Source organism: Manis pentadactyla, chromosome 12 (assembly GCF_030020395.1).
Source record: "Manis pentadactyla isolate mManPen7 chromosome 12, mManPen7.hap1, whole genome shotgun sequence".
NCBI classification, from domain to species: Eukaryota; Metazoa; Chordata; class Mammalia; order Pholidota; family Manidae; genus Manis; species Manis pentadactyla.
In genome coordinates this window covers 35,207,109-35,224,387 of record NC_080030.1, presented here as the reverse complement: position 1 = coordinate 35,224,387, position 17,279 = coordinate 35,207,109, and the positions used below count along the sequence as shown (strand labels likewise).

At 39.1% G+C, this 17,279-nt stretch overlaps 1 protein-coding gene across 7 annotated transcripts in view; it reads left to right on the top strand.

The window, feature by feature from the left end:
• Window positions 1–17,279, top strand: part of MAP3K4 (mitogen-activated protein kinase kinase kinase 4) — a 102,554-nt gene that overhangs the window by 68,789 nt on the left and 16,486 nt on the right. For 4 of the 7 annotated variants that reach the window (XM_036886679.2, XM_057489061.1, XM_057489062.1 and 1 more), the window contains exons 6-17: window positions 1,256–1,413; window positions 3,965–4,081; window positions 5,561–5,660; window positions 5,750–5,833; window positions 6,769–7,035; window positions 8,482–8,631; window positions 10,627–10,788; window positions 11,249–11,382; window positions 11,933–12,011; window positions 12,747–12,825; window positions 16,025–16,121; window positions 16,936–17,079. In XM_036886679.2, the coding sequence (XP_036742574.2) occupies window positions 1,256–1,413; window positions 3,965–4,081; window positions 5,561–5,660; window positions 5,750–5,833; window positions 6,769–7,035; window positions 8,482–8,631; window positions 10,627–10,788; window positions 11,249–11,382; window positions 11,933–12,011; window positions 12,747–12,825; window positions 16,025–16,121; window positions 16,936–17,079 (1,571 nt within the window). The remainder of the gene's footprint in view (window positions 1–1,255; window positions 1,414–3,964; window positions 4,082–5,560; window positions 5,661–5,749; window positions 5,834–6,768; window positions 7,036–8,481; window positions 8,632–10,626; window positions 10,789–11,248; window positions 11,383–11,932; window positions 12,012–12,746; window positions 12,826–16,024; window positions 16,122–16,935; window positions 17,080–17,279) is intronic. The other 3 variants (XM_036886680.2, XM_036886682.2, XM_036886681.2) reach the window with 3 other exon arrangements.

Genomic DNA, 17,279 nt, shown 5'->3' with positions numbered 1-17,279 from the left:
GCCCGTTGAGAGGACTGTAGGTTGTAAGGGAGAAGTGCATTATTCAGGAGACAAGCCTCAGAGAAGCCAAGGAGAGGAAGGGGCACTTCAGGAAGCAGAAAGGAGGTCCTGAACTTTAAGAGACTGTGCCATTAGGATAAGATGATGGTAGATCCATAAATTGTACGTTCCACACAGCTGTTTCTTCGTAATGGACCCAGACCGCAGATTCACACCTGGATGGTGGAAGGCCCAGAAGCATCAAAGACAAAACAGAAGACAGTTTTCTTGAAATAAAAGACCTAAAATTTGCCTACTGAAAGTTATTTCTGGATCTCAGAAACATTCATTCCAGTGAACCCTAAGATGCAGCCTGGTGAAATAACTGAACTCTAAGACTGGAGAAAGAATCCTGTAAACATCTGAGCAGAGAAAGCTAGTGTTAGGGGGAGAGTGGTGACAGGAGATTAGGCTGGCATCAGATTTCTTCATTGGTATCAGAAGGTAGTAATGTCTCAGAAGTTCTGAGGGAGAGGATATGTGACTTGATTATTTTATACCCACTCAAATTATCCTTTCAGTAATATACTGTAGACAGTGATGTTTTATAATACAAGAATTGTGAATCTCTTTTGAGAAAAACCAATTGATAGTAAAACCCTACTAAGCAACAGATAAATCAAAATAATTTAGAAATGGGAAAGCTGTTGAAAATAGGGCTTGTGGTGGTTATAAATCCCACTTCAAAAAAATTGAGCATTGTGGTTATAGATCATAATTTATATGTAATAAACCTTGAGAAGGTTATACTGTAAAAGTCTGGATGTCAGGAAGAGATGATGGAAAAAGTATGACCATTTTCTCCTTTCAATGTGTAAGATACCATCTAAAGTTAAATAAGTAATTAAGCAAGTAAAGATCCCAACTACTTAAAGAAATAATGTTCCTAATATATTATTAATGAAAATTTCTGTGTGCTATTATTTTGATTTTCTTTATTGTACTTTATGCATTTTGAACACATTAGTTATTAGTAATTTGAAGGGTTTGTGAATAATGTGTTAAGTTGCTGAGGAGTTGAGTTATACAGCTGAAGAAAAACACTCATTTGGACATGAGTAAGGATGACGAGAATCTCGCTTTCTCAGTGCTGCCTGCCTCAGTGATCTTTCCTGCATCTTACCCTTCTTATTTGTAGCTTTCAGGTGAACAGAGGTGAAAGTGAGTTGCTGAATTCTATTCTCAAATATCTCCCTTTACATTTTTATATTCTAAGGTGTATTTTGATTACATGAGAAGCTGGATCCAAATGCTACAGCAGTTACCTCAAGCATCCCATAGTTTAAAAAATCTGTTAGAAGAAGAATGGAATTTCACCAAAGAAATAACCCATTACATCCGGGGAGGAGAAGCACAGGCTGGAAAACTTTTCTGGTAGGAATCCTTATGCTCCTGAGCACACCTGCCTGCCTTTCTCATCTGCTCCCTGGTTTGTTCACCACTTCTCTTCTGCACGTTTGAATGCTTAGTTACATGAAGTTGACATCGTTCATTTCTGCTGTGTGTCTCCCACCCAAGTTGTGTTATCTTTACAGTGGTGGTTCTCAAACAGGGGTGACATGCCCCCTGGGGACATTTGGCAATGTCTGAAAACAGTTTTGGTTGTAACAACTTGGAGGTATTACTGGTGTCTTGTGAGCAGATCCTACAGTGCACAGGAGAGCCCCAAAACAAAAATCATGCACCCAAATGTCAGTTTTTAAGTTGTGAAATCCTGCCTTAGAGTAAATCTCTTGGTTATATATTAAAAAGAGGAGAATCTAAGGCCTCCAAAGAGTAGAATAGACTTTTAGAGCTATGTGTATCAATCAGTCTCAGTGGGGCACATTTGGAAACTAAGAATTGTGTATTTTCACTGATACTGTTTTGGGAATATAATGCTAATCACAGAATCTCTTTACAAACTAGTATATATATGGTGAAAGATTAGAAATATAAACACAGGAAAACTGTAATGGGGGGAGTGTGCTCACTGGTTGGTTTGTTCTAGGAAATGAATGCATCTGCTCCAGGATAGGCATCTGAAGGTCAAATGTGGGTGCTTTTTGGGTCTTTCTGGAGGACACTCCTCCGCTGACTGACAGGATCAGTTCATTCTGTGGCTCTAGACTCTGCTGCTGTCTTTTGGTGCTGTTTTCTCTCACTTGCTTCATTAGCCATTTCATTTTTTCTGGCTCCTTTTTATAAGTCCTTTTATACCCAGCCCATATTTTCTTTCCCACTTTGTGTGCCTTCTTTAGGACTTCAGCTTTCACATGGAGTTCTCTCTGACTTCCGGAACTCATTGTTCTCAGTGCTACCCATCTCTGTTCCATGCTCAATGTCATGTATTCACTTTCCTGCCCTAATCACCAGTTCTTGTGTCTTCTCTTTCTCTATTTTGAGTGAATAGTGAGCTTGCTCTGGTCTCAGAACTCTCCGAATCCCTCAGGCCATGATTCCCAGTCTGTCTTGCTTCCTATTCAGATCAGTCCCATATCCATAAGCACCTAAGTAATAGCCCATAAGGCCTGATACAGTTTGCTTTTCATGAAATACTTTCCTCATCTCCTACTAGCCTCTCCTTTGCTCACTGTACAACCACAGTGGACTTCTTACTGTTTTTCACAAGAATACTGTGTATTCCTACCACAGGACCTTTGTACTTGCTGGTTCCTTTACTTAGACCACTCTTGCCCCAGTTATTTTCATCACTCATTCCCCCACTTCCTCTAAGTCTTTGTCCAAATGTTAGCTTCTCTGTACTTAAAATTGAAATTCATACCCTCAGGTACTCTTATCTTTCTTTTCTATTTTATTTCTATCCGTAGCATTTATCAGTATCTGAAATACTAAATATTTCTTTATTTTCTTTATTTTTCAATTCACTAGAGGGATTTTATCTGTTTAGTTTGCTGTGTAAATCTTTCCTGGATATCCTTGATACTATTGTTATTTTTAAATCGCACCTCTGCCTACCAGATGTTCAGACACTCAGCATGACATCCAGGTCCTTCCTCAGCATGGCCCCGTCTCCTTGTCCAGTTTTATTTCACCACCGCTCTACTCCTTTCAGACTTCATAGTTTCTTTACACAGCCATCCATGCCTCTTGCTTAGCCTGCCTTCATGCCTTTGATCATACTTCCTGTTCTTCCTAGGCAGCCTTTTCTACTCCTCCATCCCCTTCCTGATGCAGCCCTCTTCCCGCTGTTGAGCTGCTTTGTCTGCATCACCTGCAGGGCCCAGGGCAGCCATGCCTGCAGCTGGCTTTGAGCTTCATCCTCTGACAACTCCCCTCACCATTACCTTCTGCCTCTTCTGATGCTGCTGTGTTCTTACCTGCTCTCTTTTCACCAGATCATGATCCCCTTTTCTTGACCACCACAGAAATTGCATTTTTACTACACTCCTTTAGACTTTTGGGTTTCCATTTTAACCCTAGGATTTAGATAGTATATTCAGGGAGAAGTGTCAGCTATAGGATATTTCATGTTCATTGACTATGAAAAGCTGATTGTGAGGGACATTTTTTAAAACATTTTAAAATCCTTGCATTTAAGGAGTTCACTTTATTTTCTTATGCTGTCATTTAGTTTATTAAGCTTTTAATAAACATCTTGTCATATAATTGAGGCTACTTTATATCAATTTAACGTTGGAGATGGAAATAACATTTGTATGATAATACATAGCTACTATGAATGTAATTTAAGATTTTAAAGTTTATAATGAAAAACTATGGTAGTAGAACAAAGGTAGATGTATACCATATTGAGATTTCTCCTTTTTAATTGTGACTGTATATTAAAAGAAAACTGTCACTATTATTGGTTTTTAAATTACTGAAACAGTAGTTGTACCTTTCAGTGTTTTTATCGAAGAATTAGAATGAGTGAAGACAATTTTTCTTCTTTGGTTTACTTTTGTTGTTTTTGTTCCCTTAGTGACATTGCAGGAATGCTGCTGAAATCTACAGGAAGTTTTCTGGAGTTTGGCTTGCAGGAGAGCTGTGCTGAGTTCTGGACCAGTGCTGACGATAGCAGTGCTTCAGATGAAATAAGGTGGCGCCCGCGCCTTCTTTCCTACCCCATGTCTTCCTTCATGTAGTTCTACTCTTGGTGACGAACTTAGAGTGCGCCTTGTTCAAACCATGTGGGGTTGGACTTTATGAATTTGGCTAGTAGACCTAAAGGGATTTATTTATTTTTGCCTGTCTTTTCGTATGTCTCTTAGGTATGGTTTTGTATGAATTTTCTTTGAAGGTGTTAAAATTTATTTAGCCTAATAAAAATAGGATCTGTAGAAAAAGAGATAGGTAGTTTAAAGAGTCTAAAATGAGTATAGTAGAATTCATCTTCGTGTTCTAGAATGTCTTCAATTAAATAATTATGTTCTGTCCTTTAAAACCCCCATAGCAGTCTCATTATGCACTTAACTGACACTTGGTACATTTTATTTTTATATTTAGCTTGTCCCTTCTGTTGAATTTTAAGCTTAAGTACATCAAACCATGGCTTTACTTATCTTATTGCATTTCCTTCAATTCTATGCAGATACCATTTAGACTGGACCATGTTAAATTGCTGTTTTTATGGTATATTTATGAGCCATGCAGCCATTTTGTGGCCATTTGTCAACAGTATCCTATGATCCAGTCTTAGGAAGTGCTTAGCTGGAACTGACTGATATAGAGCTGACATGTTTCCTCTCGCTATCCAAAATCTAATGAAAAACACATTTTGGGTGTCAGAACACCTGGGATATTTTTATGCCAGGGTTAAAGAAAAGTTAGCACATAGAATAGCACCTGGGAAAATGCTGAATAGCTGAGAAACAGGATGGATCAGTTTGTAGAAGGTCTTGCAGTTTTGAGAGCTAATGTGGTAAATTCAAAGTAAACACAGCAATTTAGGAAGTAAGATGGTGAACTAGAGAATAGCACTTACAATGCTCTGATGTTTAACAGGATTGGCTCTAAATGGGGTTCATGCACCATGGTGTGCAGGGGCTGGCTTACCGTGGCTCCTGGGAGCCGATGTGTGATGACTGTGTACTTCCATCCCACGTCATCACTCAGTGACGTCGTCCACTCTGGTAGCTTGAAATCATTTACCATGGAAATATACGTACTGCGAGATTGGCAAACACCAACTAAGACAATAAGTTTTGAGGGCAGGCAGTCACTAAACATTTACCAGCGCACCCTTGCATATATTCTTTTTTAGTTAGAATATGAGTTGAGAGTCAAGAACTCCTCTGAGACTCCCAAGAAATTATCATAAAGAAATCTTTAAAAAACTGAGCTTACTGTTATTTGAAGGTTTTTAAATGTCCCTTACTTATTTAAAGAATGTAAGTACTTTCTAGAAAACTACAGGAGCAAGATTCTGAATGTTTTGAGTACATTCTCAGTAATTGCTTGCTCCCATTTATAAAATCTTCAGTCTTTGTTAATGTGATTTGGAATTCGCTTCCTTTGTTGCCGTTTATTCCTCAGTATGCTCCAGTGTGTTCTGACTGGGTGTCAATTACCTCTGCAGGAGATCTGTTATAGAGATCAGCCGGGCACTGAAGGAGCTCTTCCACGAAGCCAGGGAAAGAGCCTCCAAAGCACTTGGATTTGCAAAAATGTTGAGAAAGGTTAATTAACAATCCTGATTCAATTATCATTTTTTCTTGTTTTTCAAAAAAGCTGACCCTAAAGAATTTTCTTTTAACTGTGATCCTAGGACCTGGAAATAGCAGCAGAGTTCATACTCTCAGCCCCCATCAGTGACCTTCTGGATGTTCTGAAATCAAAACAGTATGTTAAGGTAAATATTTAAGATGGTGTAATTGACACATGTGGCCTGACTTTACTCTAAAACGGGCAAACTTCTTAATGGTCTAGATCATAATTATTTTAAACTTTGCAGGCCATCCATTGACCCCACTTTTAAGACTATCCCATAGTTTCCCAAGGAAATAATTGGAAAAACAAAGATTTTCATACTTATTAACTTGCTTTGAGTATTGATAAAATAATCAAATATTTACTTATATTTTCTCATACTATTTATTAAATTAGTTACACATGTATATTTTAAATAATGTATATAAAAATGATATGTTGATTTTAAAAATTGTTTTGTTTTTCACCCTCACATTCCCTGAAACAATTTGAACTTTTACATGACTCTGTGACACCAGTGTCCTGGTCATGACTAGAGCCACTTTTCAAGTCACCATCTTTGCTTCCATTGAAGTTGTTTCAAATTTAGCACTTCTAGGATCCGTGTATGATGTTGTTACTGGAAATTTTATTCCAAGTCCCCAGTTTTATCCTATTCACATTTATATGTCATTTGCACAACATAATCACATGTTCCTTGTTAAAATGATCTTCAAGTAGCTTTTTATGATGCCCCCACTGAGGATAACTAGTGAATGCATAGTAACATTTTTTGCCTTTTTAATGTCAAGTGACTTTCCGTAGGCATCACAAACCAGCATTGATTGTGGTCGTTTCAGGCTGACATTCCTCCCCTAAGAGTGTCTTCTTGGTTGTTAAAAATAAAGCAGTTGGAGGGTGCCCCGAGTGGGGGAGCATCACAAGGCCTCCCTGCAGCCCGCTCACACGCTCGCCTCCCTCCCCCAGTCACACGCAGCGCAGCTGCCTGCAGCCCAGCAGCTCCCCCCGAAACCTGACATATGTTTGTATAATGTATGATGTTTCTTAACTTAAGGTTTTGGATTGTTTGTCTTCCAGGTACAGATTCCTGGCTTAGAAAACTTGCAGGTGTTTGTTCCAGACACTCTTGCTGAGGAGAAGAGCATCATTTTGAAGTTACTCAATGCAGCTGCAGGAAAGGACTGCTCAAAAGACTCAGATGACGTACTGATTGATGCCTATCTACTTCTCACCAAGCACGGTGATCGCACTCGGGATGCAGGTGACAGCTGGGCCATGTGGGAAGCACAGCCCATCAAAATTGTCCCTCAGGTGGAGACTGTTGATACCCTGAGAAGCATGCAGGTATGTGTCACTCCCATTTCCCACGTCCACTGCTCCCCACCCTCTGCCTTAAAGCACTGTCACTGAAAGCACTTTCAGGAAAAATGAATTACAAGCATCTCATGAGTGACTTGTTTAACTGCCATACTAGTCGTAAGTGTACACTTCCCCAAAATATGTCTCAGTGTTTTAATAGATAATTTTAAGCATAATTTTTACTAAAAGATGCCATCAGATTCTGTATGTATATTAAATTACATTGGAGTATTGAAATATTTTAATTTTTATCTTTTCTTAGTTTAGCCATGTAGTTAGGTCTCTATACCTATGATGTAAAAGGAAGTGTCTTACTCATCTAATTTTAGTTCCAGGAATCCCAGCTTTTCAAGTACTCTGGTGATTTACCATTTAGTTCTCATTTTGGTAGTAAAGGCGAGCGCCATCCCTTACCTGACAGGTAGCCCATGACAATTCATAGCACTCATTGCTTAGAATGGCCAGTAGCCTTCTCATCTTCTCAGTGCTCAGGTCGGGACAGTGGTGGTGGGCGCTCAGGTGCCTCTCAAGTGCAGCCTGGCCCGAGCTGAGCACCCTGGCCTGCTGTCCGCTAGACTCTGCAGATCTCCCTGTCTCAGTGAATAGTGCTGTGTCGCCTCAGTTGTTTAGACCAGAACGTGACAGTAATACGCATTCAGCCCACCGCCCTTCTGATTAAACAGTAGCCGTAGCAAGCCTGAGGCATTTCCAGTAAATGACCCTTTGCTGTGTATCCAGAGCCACTGCCAAAGTCTGACATTGCCTCCCATTTCCTGGACTATTGCAGTGTCCACCTTCTAGTTCCCCTGCTCCAGGCCTCACCTACACTCTCTCCAGTTCTATATTTGTCTGCTTGTTTGGGTACTTTCAGAATGATCATTATAATACATACATCTGATCACATCACAGCTCTACTCAAAATACTGCAATGACTCACTGTCACATAAAGAAAAAATAATCGTGATTTCTTTCTGATCCCATTCTTATTCTTGTGTTGCCCATTTTCACATGCTTCCTGGACGCGCACATGCACATGACACACACACACACAGACACACACACACACACACACACAGACACACACACACATACACACACAGACACACTCTCTCTCTCTCTCTCTCTCTCTCTCTCTCTCTGCAGCAGGAATATTGAATGACTAGGGGTTTGAGGATATTTCAAAGACATCATGCCCACACAGCTCCCTCCTGGGACTCTTCCCCATTGTGCTGAAGGTCCTGGACATCAGGGCCCATGGCAGTGCGTGGCTCTATATGGGAGCAACTTTGCCTAAAAACTGCTTTTGGATCAGATGGTTGTTGGCTTGGTAGCCCTGGTGAGGTTGACATTGTGTTTGGTTGAGGGGCTGAATCAGAACGGGGAAATAGTAATTGGGTTCGTTTTTAAACCCTATGCTTGATTTCCTCCCAGGTGGATAATCTCTTACTAGTTGTCATGCAGTCTGCCCATCTCACAATTCAGAGAAAAGCTTTCCAACAGTCCATTGAGGGGCTCATGACTCTACGCCAGGAGCAGACGTCCAGTCAGCCAGTCATCGCCAAAGCTTTGCAGCAGCTGAAGGTATTTCACCCTCAGCGCTCCTTGGCTAATTTACTTACATTGGGTGTAATGCTGTGGAAAAAGCAGTGTTAACATGTAATGTCATTTAAAGGGTTTGAGCTCTTAAATTGTCCTCACCACTTTCCCTCTCTTCCCAGTACACATTTTCTATTTCCAAACTTAAAATTTCCTGAGTCTTTCCTGGAACTGTAGAATGGAAAGGACAGAAATTTGAACAGTTATGTGACTTCTTAATGGTCACATGGCTGGTTAGTAGCAAAGTAGATACTGGAATTTAGGTCTCTTCATTCCTAATCCAAGTTTCTTTCTTCTTTAGCAATTACCAGTATTTTCTAGAGGTACTCCAATAATGTGTAATCTAAAGGAAGATGTATTTATCCTTTTGGTTAACAAATAATTCAGCCAAATTAAATATAGTAGAAAGGCACAAAGGCCTTCAAAGCTCAGGGCAAGCCAGAGCTTCACCTTCTCTTCCCATCATTTTCTGTTTTCACTAGATTCTCTCTTATACTCCGCTTATCAGTCTTGGTCTCACCCTCACTTTCCCACAGGCCATCAGTCTTGTCATAAATCAGTCACATTAAGGTTTGACTTCTTGAAGAAAAACACTTCTTGAAATTACATGTAGTTTGATAAGCATTTGTTTTCTTCTGTTAATCTGATTATCTTATTTATCTAGAAGCCTAATTCTCTTACAGATTGTCGTTCCACCCCAATACCAAGGCAGGGAACTTTTACCTTTTCTTTTAGTTTGAGTCAGTGAGCTCTGGAGGAGTGCAAAATTATGTAAGATTCTGATTATTCTTGGGCTTAAGGATTTAAGATTTTGATTTTTCTTGGGCTTAAGCCTAAAAGACCTGAACTGTGACCCTGAAGTGCAGAAGAGGGAAAGATGAACTCTTCCTGTTAACGTTCGGGAATTGCCACCGTGAAGACATTTAAGTTGGAAGGATTTCAAAATATTGGGAACTGGGAAGGACTTAACGGAAGAACATTTGGGATCAGTGCCCATGGGTCAAAGTCACGGGAATGCTCGTGAATATTAGGTGGTCTGATTTGGCTGGTTTTTGTGTATGCAGTGGAAAGTAGTGCGAAATAAGGCTGGTAAAACCAGGTGGGCAAAAGTGAAGCTATTAAGAGATTTAGGATTTTATTTTCTAAGCCGCAGAAAGTTGGTGAGGATTTAGGAATGGTGGTGTGGAGCAGTACGTGGGGAGTACCTGCTGGACCGCGCGTGCGTACACGGCGCCTCAGGGTGGATAGATAGGGAGCCCTGTTTGGAACCATTGCAGTGTTGTCGGGAGGCAACAAAGCTGGAACAAGAGCAGAGTTTTCACCTCTGTACTATTATCATTTTAGGTCAATAATTGTTTGTTTTAGGGAGCTGTCCTGTACTGTAGTGTGTTTAGTATCCTTGGCCTCTACCTACTAGAGGGCAGTAGAGTTCACACCCCATCCCCGCAAGTTTTGACAACCACAAATATCTCCAGACATGGCCAGTGTCCCCTGGTGGGGAGTAGAATCAGCTCTGGTTGAGAACCTCTGAATGAGTAGCAGAGGGTTGGGAAGGACAGTGGACTTGGTAACATTGCAGCGGTCATTTAGACATGCGTCTTTGGTTCCCTCTGGGATTGAAACCATACTTAAGCGTCAGCAACCACCCAGGGGTAAAAGCATCTGCTGGTTGATAGGCATAAATACTGAAGACAAAAGCATCTATTGAAAGACCCTATTGTAATGAGGCATTATCGTTTTAAATGGGTGTTGTTCCTCTTGTTTTTCATAAAATGTTAAAGAATACCTAATACAAATAAAAATGAAAATAATATAATTTCTTCTACTTTTGGTCATTTCTTTTGAATGACCAAAAAAACAGTTGTAATACATCACAATGGTTAACATGTCTGTGATAATGAAGAAAATCTTTCTCTAAAATAGAGTACATATTGTGTGATTTGCTTTATTTTGGATTAATTATTGTTTGGGACTCTTTAGAATGATGCATTAGAGCTTTGCAACAGAATAAGTGATGCCATTGACCGAGTGGACCACATGTTCACTTCAGAATTTGATGCTGAAGTTGATGAATCTGAGTCTGTCACATTGCAGCAATACTACCGAGAAGCAATGATTCAGGGGTACAATTTTGGGTTCGAGGTAGGTACAAAATAAGAGGAAAATGGGTAATAACTTAAGCATTGCTTTGTAACTTACTTACAAAAGTATCATGGATCTTGTATAGCAGATGTGATTGATTGTAATCACAGCTTTGTCAAGAATGTCATCTTATACCACTGCTGAACATCAGAAATGTCAGTTGCCGAGTTTTTATTTTGTGCTAACAGCTATCTACTTACATTTATGAGCTTTCTTTAAGAGATGTTTACTATCATAAAAACACATTCTTGGTTTAAACTTATGAGTAAAACATTGTGCAAGTGCATTTTAAGACATTATGTTCTCTATAACACTTCATACTCTTTTCAGAATATGTAAATTTTAATTGGGTTTTGCTTTTTGTTTTTAGAAAAATGACATTTTAAACAGATGTGGCATTATAGTGTTTAAGTACTTGTATAATTGTTTTCTTTATTTTGATGTACATGAAATCTTACAGTATCATAAAGAAGTGGTTCGTTTGATGTCTGGAGAGTTTAAACAGAAGATAGGAGACAGATATATAAGCTTTGCCCGGAAATGGATGAATTATGTCCTGACTAAATGTGAGAGTGGTCGAGGTACAAGACCCAGGTAAGACCAAGTGGCTACAAGACCCACTAGGACATTCCCTTCATGAGTCATGTGGGAATGATAGTATTTCAATCTTATATTTTATGTGGGATTTCTGAGCAAATGACACAAAAAAGAGCATTTTGAGCTTTTTGGTGATCAGGGATTGTGTTTTTTTGTTTTTTTTTTTAATAAAACTATTTATGTGGAAAACCTCATAACTTTTGGAAAACTTAAAAAAAAGTTGCTCCAAAAAGAGTTATCCTCCAGGCAGTTCGCATTCTGCCTGCCCAGGTCTTCCTCAGTGCTGATGATGTTCCCTCTCACAGAATTTAAGCCTATTACTTAGAGTACATGGAAGACAAATTGGTAACCTGTTCTTTTGAGAAGTGTTTGTCCTTCTTTCCCAGAACCTACTCTAAACTTACTCAGCCATAGGCATTTCTCTAGAGACAAAATGCAGGTTTTGTCCTAGCTGGTGATTTTCCAGTTGGATCCCTTCTCAGTTCTGTACAGACTAAAGCGCTATAACTTCCGTGATTTCTGGTGACTGAACTCTTTTGCATAATAGGTGGGCAACTCAAGGTTTCGACTTCCTGCAAGCCATCGAACCTGCCTTTATTTCAGCTTTGCCAGAAGATGATTTCTTGGTATGGAATATTCTAATTTTTTTTTCATTATGAAACAAATACGTTGATCACTGTCTATTCCTGATTGTGTATTTTTAAATATTTAACAGTGGCTCTTAAATATTTTTTACATGATTGTAATGGCAGTGGCAGGAAGTTAAAGCACTCTTTGTAGCATAGTAGGATATTCAGGGTTCTTTTCTTCCTCTAACAATATTAGTCAACTGACTAAAGTCAGTGCATAGCTTGTGAAGCCTGATGCTTCTAAATTATCTGTCAAACTTTCGTATTTTATAAAGTGCTGAGGATGTTGCTGTGTTTTAGCAGTTTAATGGAAAACAATGATTGGGTCTTTCACTTCAGTGTGCCTCATTTGCAAGCAAAATGCCATATGTTAAATTATCACTGTTATTCTGGTAAATTCTATCTGATCAAAAAGATGTTCAAATGTGAATTCATTCATTTTAGCCTCCAGATAGCAGAGATGAGGACAGAAGTCCCTTGCTTGTGCACCTCCTCACATTATAGAGAGTGGAATGCTCATTTGCTTTCATTTATAAAAATGGAATTGTTATTATGTGATTTTAAATTATATACAGTTTGTGTTTAGTTCATACCTATGTTCTTTTAAACTAACTGACAATATTTGTTAAGGATAGAATGTTTCTTATTCTGAAAGCTGAATTTGTGCTACTTCTATAATTGAGAGAAACTACATTCTTTCTCTTCCCCCTTCCCATTTCCTTTGGTTTCTAGAGTTTACAAGCCCTGATGAATGAATGCATTGGCCACGTAATAGGAAAGCCACACAGTCCTGTTACAGGTTTGTACCTTGGTAAGACAGCAGTCACAGCATTTCTCCTAGAACCTACTGGTTTGGGTGAGCACATTGTCTTGTAATAGCAGCCATCTAAACTGGTGTGGAGGTTCTCTAAGAATATCCAGGAAGATGACAATGAAATTGATAGGCATGAGGTATATAGAGAGAGAACTCCACAGCAGTCTCTCTAAATCCAACAGGAAGATTAAAATCTTAACGCAAGATAGTCAGTGCTTGTCAACAATGTTAAACTTCAGTTTGTTTTGTTTTTTGATTTTGCACACCAACGCTCTTGTTCTATTCTCCCCCTTAAAATCTTTTCTTCTGGGAGTGAGTTTCCATTAAGGAGCGAGGGCCTTGCCTGCTGTGGCTGGTGAGTGTGAGCGGTCTGCCCCACCCCCTCGCCTCTGGAAGGAGGAGTTGGTTTTCCCCACAGCTTTCCTGAGTACCAGTTTCCCCAGTAACGTAAATTCCTCCTTGGTTTTACTTTAAAAAAGAAGTTAAATTATGCTACATTATAGTTAATTACAGTTTTCAATTGCAGTTAATAGACAGTTTTACAGTATACGTTGAAACTTTAAAAATATTTATCAGAAAAAGGCTGTGTCTTACCCCATTCTTGTGATAGTAAATAAAAGCAAAACTGTATTTAGATGTAATAAAAACCCCAAAGTGAAAACTTAGAAATTTTAAACAATTTAAGTTACACAGAATAAAATAATACATACATGTAAGTGGGCTGCCTATCCTCGCCCAGTAAACTAGTTTACTGACCAGCGACTGTATCTTAAAGGGAACTTGCTAGCTATAGAAAATTTAGTAGACAGGTTTTAGTGCTTGACTTCTTTCTCTCTAAAATTCACTTCCGTTTATACCTCTTTTTCTCCCAAGGCTGTTTTGAAGTGAGTTATCATTTGTAAAACTGGTTGAGTATTTTATATAAAAAATGGTAGATTCTTATTTGACTTTAAGCATATTTTCATTAAATACTTTAGTAATTTTGATTAAGTACTTCGATTTTTCTCATTTCCTGGAATATTTCTCTAAGAATGTATGAACACTAATTCAGTAAAAATTACTTCTTTAAAATATTTTATTGCATAAGGAATCATTTTCATTGTAGAAAAATATTACAAAAAAAATGCTTACGGCCCCCCGGTTCACAGGTCTCACTGCTAACTTTGTGAATCACTAGCTGTTCACTGCACTTCTCTATGAACGCTTTTAGCGCAGGTGGTTGATAGCGCTTTCTGTAGGCTGGAGGTGTCCTTGTCCCCGTGGCTGCTGGGATGGTGGAGACAGGCACTGGACTGCGAGTCAGATCGCCTGACAGTTGAGTGACTTGGGGCTGCTCATTGAATATTACTGAACCTCCTCTTCTAATGCTTAAACTTGGATGCTGATGAGGATTCAGTGAGGTCACAGCATTTTATAACCTGTAGTGTTGATACGTGGCAGTGGTCTGCATTTGTACTTCTTCCTTACAGGAGAATTACTGAATGAGCAGGTCAACTGTCATTTTTGTTTTTGTTGTTATTGCTCGACCCATGTTCTAATGATAATGATCTGCTAGATAGCCTTCCATATGATTAAACAGACCCATTCTACCATGCCTTGCTTCAGGCTTATATAATCACACAAACATCTATAGGGTTGTTTCTTCTACTGTGTAAAAATTGAATCACATTGGATATTAATCTCCTGTTTTTCTTACCTGTTATAGAAATTCCCCCATGTCAGTAGGGATAGACCTAATTCATTCTCCTCTGTGACTGCATTGTGCCCATTACGGGTGACTGTAACTGTCCCACTATTTCCATATGGGTATTCATTTTGTTAGGTTCTGCCATGAGAAACATCTCTATAATAAACATTCACCACTAGTGAAATTTAAGCAGCTATTTTGTGTTTATTGGCCATTTGGATTTTCTTTTCAATGGAGTATCACTGTTTTGCAACAGTTAGATATCCATATTCTTAAAAGAAATGTTTTGTTTCAAACATGAAGAATGTTAAAACATTGTGTGTGTTTTAACAGAAAGTTTTTATTTTATACCTTTGTTGGAAAATTTTGTAGCAATTTTTAAGTCAGTAGTTCCCAGTATGTTTGCTGGGTTCAAGACATCACCGTTCTCACCAAATCATTTTTGTTGTTGTTGTTTTCCTTTTTAGCCTTGGTTGCTACTGGAGTTTTTTTCAGTTTACTATTGTGGTAATGGAGATAATAGGCTAGGGACACAAATGGCCTGAATTTTTTTTTCAATAATCGTGTGATTTTTGTTTTGCAAGTTTTCCCTTCTGATCTCTCCTTTTTTGGTACTTCGGTTTATTCCTGTGTAATGTTATTAAACGTAAACACCATGGAAGTAGTTCCACTTAGGATGAAACATTTAAAATAAAAAATATGTAGACTAAAATTATTAACATATGAAGAGAAAATGTGACATTAAAAAAGCTAAGGAGTGTTAAAATGAAGTCAGAAATAAGAGGAAAATATGTCAGGCAGAAGGGAGCCAGTGGAGCCCTCGGCTGTTGCTGGTGACAGAGTGGTTGGGGGAGCAAGAGCCATCAGTGCCCTGGTGACCTGGTCCCAGTACGGTCACTTTTAAATTTCACTTTTAATTTTATGTAGTGTTAGAATTTTGCTTTAAATTTCATCCACATTTACCTTCTACCAGAATATTTAAAAGAAGAGGGGAAAAACAACATGTTCTGAAAAAAGAATAACCAATTTAAACTGTGCCTGATCCTCTTAGTTTGGTTAAAGGAATTAAGTAAAACTCATGACTCAGGAAAATGACAGCATTTTCCCCAACTGAGGACCTGTTGAAGTGTCACCACCAACCAGCATCTTTTTAAAAGTGTGGATAACATGAAAACCTCCTTTTTATTAGAGACATGCTACATAAGCCACATTTTCATATTTTCAGTCTTCAAAATGGGTTATGTGGTTTGTTTTGCATATGTTGTATATTTTCACTCCAGGATTTTAAAATTGGCTTTGGTGGATAAAAGTTTGAATGTGTGATCCAACTTTCGGAAAGTGACATTTTCCACAAGATTTGTATATGTAGTATGATTTTCTTGCATATATAATGGATTTATTTGGGTCACCAGCAAAATTAAGTCACATCCTATGTCCTTTAATTGCTGGGTTTGGAAGTTTCTGTTGTTGCCTTTAATAAGTTTCATTTGTCACTGTTTTCACTGGCAGCTATTCATCGGAACAGTCCCCGTCCTGTGAAGGTACCTCGATGCCATAGTGACCCTCCTAACCCACATCTAATTATCCCGACTCCAGAGGGATTCAGGTATTTGGTGCTTATCTAGTCACTTGCTCTGTGGAGTCTTCTCTATTGTGCATGCTAGTATTCTGAAAGCCACTGGATGCTTGCTTTGATGTGTAGTTTTTCTGTGTTCTTGTTCATACATTTTTATAAGCTCTCATTTATGTTATCTTGAAGACATACCACAGTGCCTTACAAAAGAAAAAGGCATGCAAATTTAAAATGGACTTGGACCTTTCAAGATAACTTAGCTTCTCAGCTTATTTTTAACCTTAAGCTATTACTAAATGCTTTCCAGCTTTGGAATAATTCTTTCTTTCTCTTTCTTTGAAAATGACCTTTGGAAAACAAGTTTGAGTGTGCATACCATAGTAAACATTTGAAAAACAATGCTAACTAGCAATTTAAAAGTGGAAGAAAAACTGGAATGATCTTTCCAGTCTTGACTTTTATCTATGTATATAACTATGAAGTGACTTAAATACTAAAGTGAGTTCAGAAACTCTAGTACATCAAAAATACTTACCTTGAATGTGGTGGCATTTCTGCATCTTGAGGTAGTGAGCATTTTCCCTCCTCTGGAAAAATCACTTTTTAAAAGTTAATTTTATCGGACAGTATGTGCTAGGAAAGGACCACAGTTATTTTGAAAAGTAATTAGTTTGAAATTAGTTTATCTTTTTCACACCTAGACCTGCATCTCAATCAAAGAACAATTTGCATTTGATATTTTTAAATAGTTTTCACTTCCTCACCCTGTTTTATTTTTAACTGAAAGCCGTCCGAGCATCTGTCCCTCTTGTCCTCTGTGTTCCTGAAGCTCTTCTTCTCGCTTTAGCACTCGGAGCGCGCCTTCGGATGCGCGGGGCCACGGCAGCCCTGCTGCTTCTGCTGTCACTGCCGTCGCCGCTGCTGGGCGCCCGGGCCCCTCGGGCAGCGACCCTGCGCCGCCCAAACCCACCAGCAGTGCCCATGATACCAGGTAGTCCTGCTCCGCTGGCGTCCATGTGTCCTCGGCCCTCCCCAGTGCACCTCTGCGGGGACCTCAGTTTCGGGGGGTCCCGGGAGGACTCTCCCCACGGTGTGTGCGCTGCTCAGGGCCTCCCGTGGGCTCTCATGGCCCCAGGGGCCCGGCACCCCCAGCCTCCGTGGGTCGTAGGCCTGATTTTCATATTTTCTGGA